The 3,717-nt window shown below is 39.8% G+C and overlaps 1 protein-coding gene across 16 annotated transcripts in view; it reads right to left on the reverse strand.

Moving 5' to 3' along the window:
* gw (trinucleotide repeat containing adaptor protein gawky) overlaps positions 1-3,324 on the reverse strand; it is a 60,813-nt gene extending 57,489 nt beyond the window's left edge. For 6 of the 16 annotated variants that reach the window (XM_086553231.1, XM_086553230.1, XM_086553228.1 and 3 more), the window contains exon 1: positions 3,192-3,324. In XM_086553231.1, the coding sequence (XP_086409357.1) occupies positions 3,192-3,309 (118 nt within the window). In that variant the 5' untranslated portion in view covers positions 3,310-3,324. Of the gene's footprint in view, positions 1-2,400; positions 2,726-2,818; positions 3,126-3,191 lie in introns of those variants that run through there. The other 10 variants (XM_086553235.1, XM_086553234.1, XM_086553233.1 and 7 more) reach the window with 5 other exon arrangements.
* Positions 3,325-3,717: the final 393 nt, after the last annotated feature.

Below are 3,717 nucleotides of genomic sequence, written 5' to 3' on the forward strand. Positions count from 1 at the left end.
CACACTATATATATAATATAAATATACACACTATATATATAATATACATATACACACTATATATATATAATATACATATAAACACTATATATATAATATAAATATACACACTATATATATAATATACATATACACACTACATAACATACATATACATAATATATATATGTACATATATATATATATTTATGTATATATATATATTTATGTATATATATATATATTTATGTATATATATATAAATATCCATATATCTATATATATAAATATATATTATATATATAATATATTGATGTATATAATATATATATATGATGTATATATATATATATTGATGTATATATATATATATTGATGTATATATAATATATATATGTACATATATATATATATTTATGTATATATATATATTTATGTATATATATATATATTTATGTATATATATATAAATATCCATATATCTATATATATAAATATTTATATACATATTGAATATATACATATACACATATATTACCAATATCTACATACTGGTCAAGTGGTTTTCATCGTTTAGAGGCGAGAGCGAACCCTACTGACAATCGAAATCATAAGGAAGGCAACATCTAAGAATACATTTTGTTTGTTTATATATAATATAAGAACAAAATGTCTAACTAAAAGAGAGTAGGATCTACTAGAAAAATGCGGAATCATCCGAGTCGTAGGCATCCCTTAATTAATGTGGATGTAAGATTTTACGAACAACATTTTCTGCATCTGTCCTTATTTCAAACATTTATTGATGCTACTGGACCAGTCTTCTGACAATTCATTGATAATTGTAGCGGCATGTATGGAATAACGGTGACTGGACTTATCCTTAACTCTGTCTAAATATCAGAAAACGGCCTTACATTTCCGTAACTGTCTTAGAATTTAATAGTTCAAGCCTATGCCAGGTTTTTTTTTAACAATTCTGAACTTGATTAACAAATTCCCTTCCCTTTATAGACTTCCCTCTTAGTATCTCTTTCAGATTGACAGAAGAGTTTCCTTATCATGTAAACAAAGGAAGTAATGCAACAAAATAATGAAAAATGATACACGAGCTAAAATTCCCGAGGACAATTTGAATTCTCGTATGCTTAAGAAGTCTCGCAATGGACAAAACTAAGCTATAATGCCTATAAATGCAATCACAAGGCTGCAACTTGTTGATATATAAGTTTAATTGTAAGGAATGATAGCCACATTTCAAAGACTAACTAAATCTCAACTGTGTTATACTAATACAGATTCAAATAAAGGCTAACAGACAATGATTCAAGATGAATTAAAGAAACAAGGATAGTAGATAAAAACAATAAGTTAAGAAGTTAATGACTGCCCACTTACATTACTTGAAGATACTTCTATGAGGACAAACATAAACATGCCCCACAAAACAGTAAAACGTGATGAGGACATGACGTGAGGACATGATGTGTTTACGGAATCAACATTTCAGGCTAACACAACACAACATCACCCATTGTCCAAGTACACTAGGTTCACATGCATCATAATACTACCACTACCACTACCACTACTATTACTACTACTACTACCACTCCTACTATTATTACAACTACTACTAATACTACTACAGGTCTAACAATAGGAAGCTCGAAACTAGACCTACATCCACATAAACACAGCAAGACAGGTGAGACGGGGAGGGAGAGAGAGGCCCTATATGAGGGAGGTAAAAGTTAGGGGTGGGGAGAGAGAGAGAGACACACACAAACACACACACACACACGCCACCACAACTCCAAATATTAAAGGGACTCCCCAAAGACACGACAGTTACACCGCCTTTTAAAAAAAATAAAAAAAACAACAACAGAGAACCCGTAATAACCCCACACACAATAAAAAGATAAAAAAATAAATAAAACCCTCAGGACCATCAATCAACAATCACAGTCTGCCAAAACAAGTCGAGACTAAAACATAAACAAGTTTCAGAAGGAAGCCTAAACATGGATGATTCTCCCCCCCCTTCCCCCTTCCCCTTCCCCTTCCTCCCTCCCCCTCCCCCTCACATCGTAATTATATATGGAAGGGGGGTTTCTGAATAACGTATGAAAAGAGACACACACACACACAAGACGAGGAGTAAAAGAGGAGAGAGAGGGAGAGACAGAGAGAGAGAGAAAGAGAGAGAATAATAATTCGGGGGGACGACAGAGGGACTAGTAACGGGGCACACAAATATAATTCCTCTCCTGACGAACACAAAATCAGGACGATATGAGGACGATGAGAGGAAGAACCTGAAGAGAGAGAGAGAGAAGAAGAGAAGAAGAGAAGGAGGAAGAGGAAGAGGAAGAGAAGGAGGAGGAGGAGGAGGAGGAGGAGAAGTCATCGGCCTACGTCGCTGATGGCTGCCGACCGAGTGTCTGCTTGGTGGCTCGGCCGCCGTCCGTCCGTCCCCAAAACACACCACTGCTCAACACCACTTTTTCCAACTTTCCACCTTCGCTTGGCCACTTTGCGACACACGGGTTATATCCTCGGTTCACCACGAATCGACACCTGGTGTTACAGGGAGGTATAGAGCTCGCTGTGCTTACTTTTCGCCATTAAAACAGTCTATGGCCGGGCGACGTGGTACTCGGCAGCCATTCCGCGGGTAACACTGAAGGGCCGCTAGCCTCCACCCGGGACCCCGACAACCATCTCACTCCCCCACATTTATTTCCTTTTCGCTTGCAACAACGGACACTAACCACGCCGTGCAATAATGCAACCGCCGCCACCAGAGGAGTGCTTCCGCCTGTGCTGCACTTACCCGTCACTTTTTTCGAGATAGAGAGACGCCGAATTAAATCCTTAAATCCTATCGCAAACATAAGTTACGGCCAAAAGGTGTGGCGTTGGATGGCTGAATTGCCACATGTCGTCGTTTTAAAGTTTCCGCCCTCGCCGAAGAGAAAAGACACCCGACTATTTCTACTCTTCGGAAGATCTCGAATGATTCGCCGTAGAGAGTACACGAATTCAGATGACAGCTGAGGAGAGTAAGTTTGATAAGAATGCTGAGCTCCCCCGGGTGGCCACAGGCCAAGTTTGGCTCGCCTGTCGGGCTCGTCGCGTCCGAACACACGAACAGACAGACACACACACACACACACACACACGCACATATACACACACACACATACACGCACACGCTCCTCTCGCCGATTTGCTACGTAGCTGAGCGCCGAAGCTCCCCCGAGTCCCCTCCGCCGCCTCAAGAAACTGGCAACTGTCGCACGGGCCCCGCTTTACACATTCCATAATCCTATCTCAACCCATACTAACCCCAAAAAGCCCCGCTGATGCTCAAGGGGGGGAAGCCAGGCCCGAGTCACGCCGAAATGCAGGCTATTTCCGAAGCCAAGGTCTTCTTCCACGGGTTAAATCACCTGGATAGCGATAAGAGTATATTAATAAACAGGAAGGCTCCGGGGAGGGGGGGAGAGAGAGAGCATATTACATTGTTGTACAGATCTCTTAAATGTTTCCAGGCGAGCCTTAGTGGCTGTGTGTGTGTGCACGTTCATATAAAAAAAAGAGAGGATATCGCTGGCGAGGTATACTGGTAGTAATACAATCTGGTTTTAATGCATTGCAGAGTTGTTGGTTGTGTTTGTGTTCTAAGTTGGACATGCTGGTGGAGAGACATGAGTGATGGAGAATGTAGCA

Source organism: Penaeus japonicus, unplaced genomic scaffold (assembly GCF_977035675.1).
Source record: "Penaeus japonicus unplaced genomic scaffold, GWHDUDI00000001_assembly GWHDUDI00000028, whole genome shotgun sequence".
Lineage (NCBI taxonomy): Eukaryota > Metazoa > Arthropoda > Malacostraca > Decapoda > Penaeidae > Penaeus > Penaeus japonicus.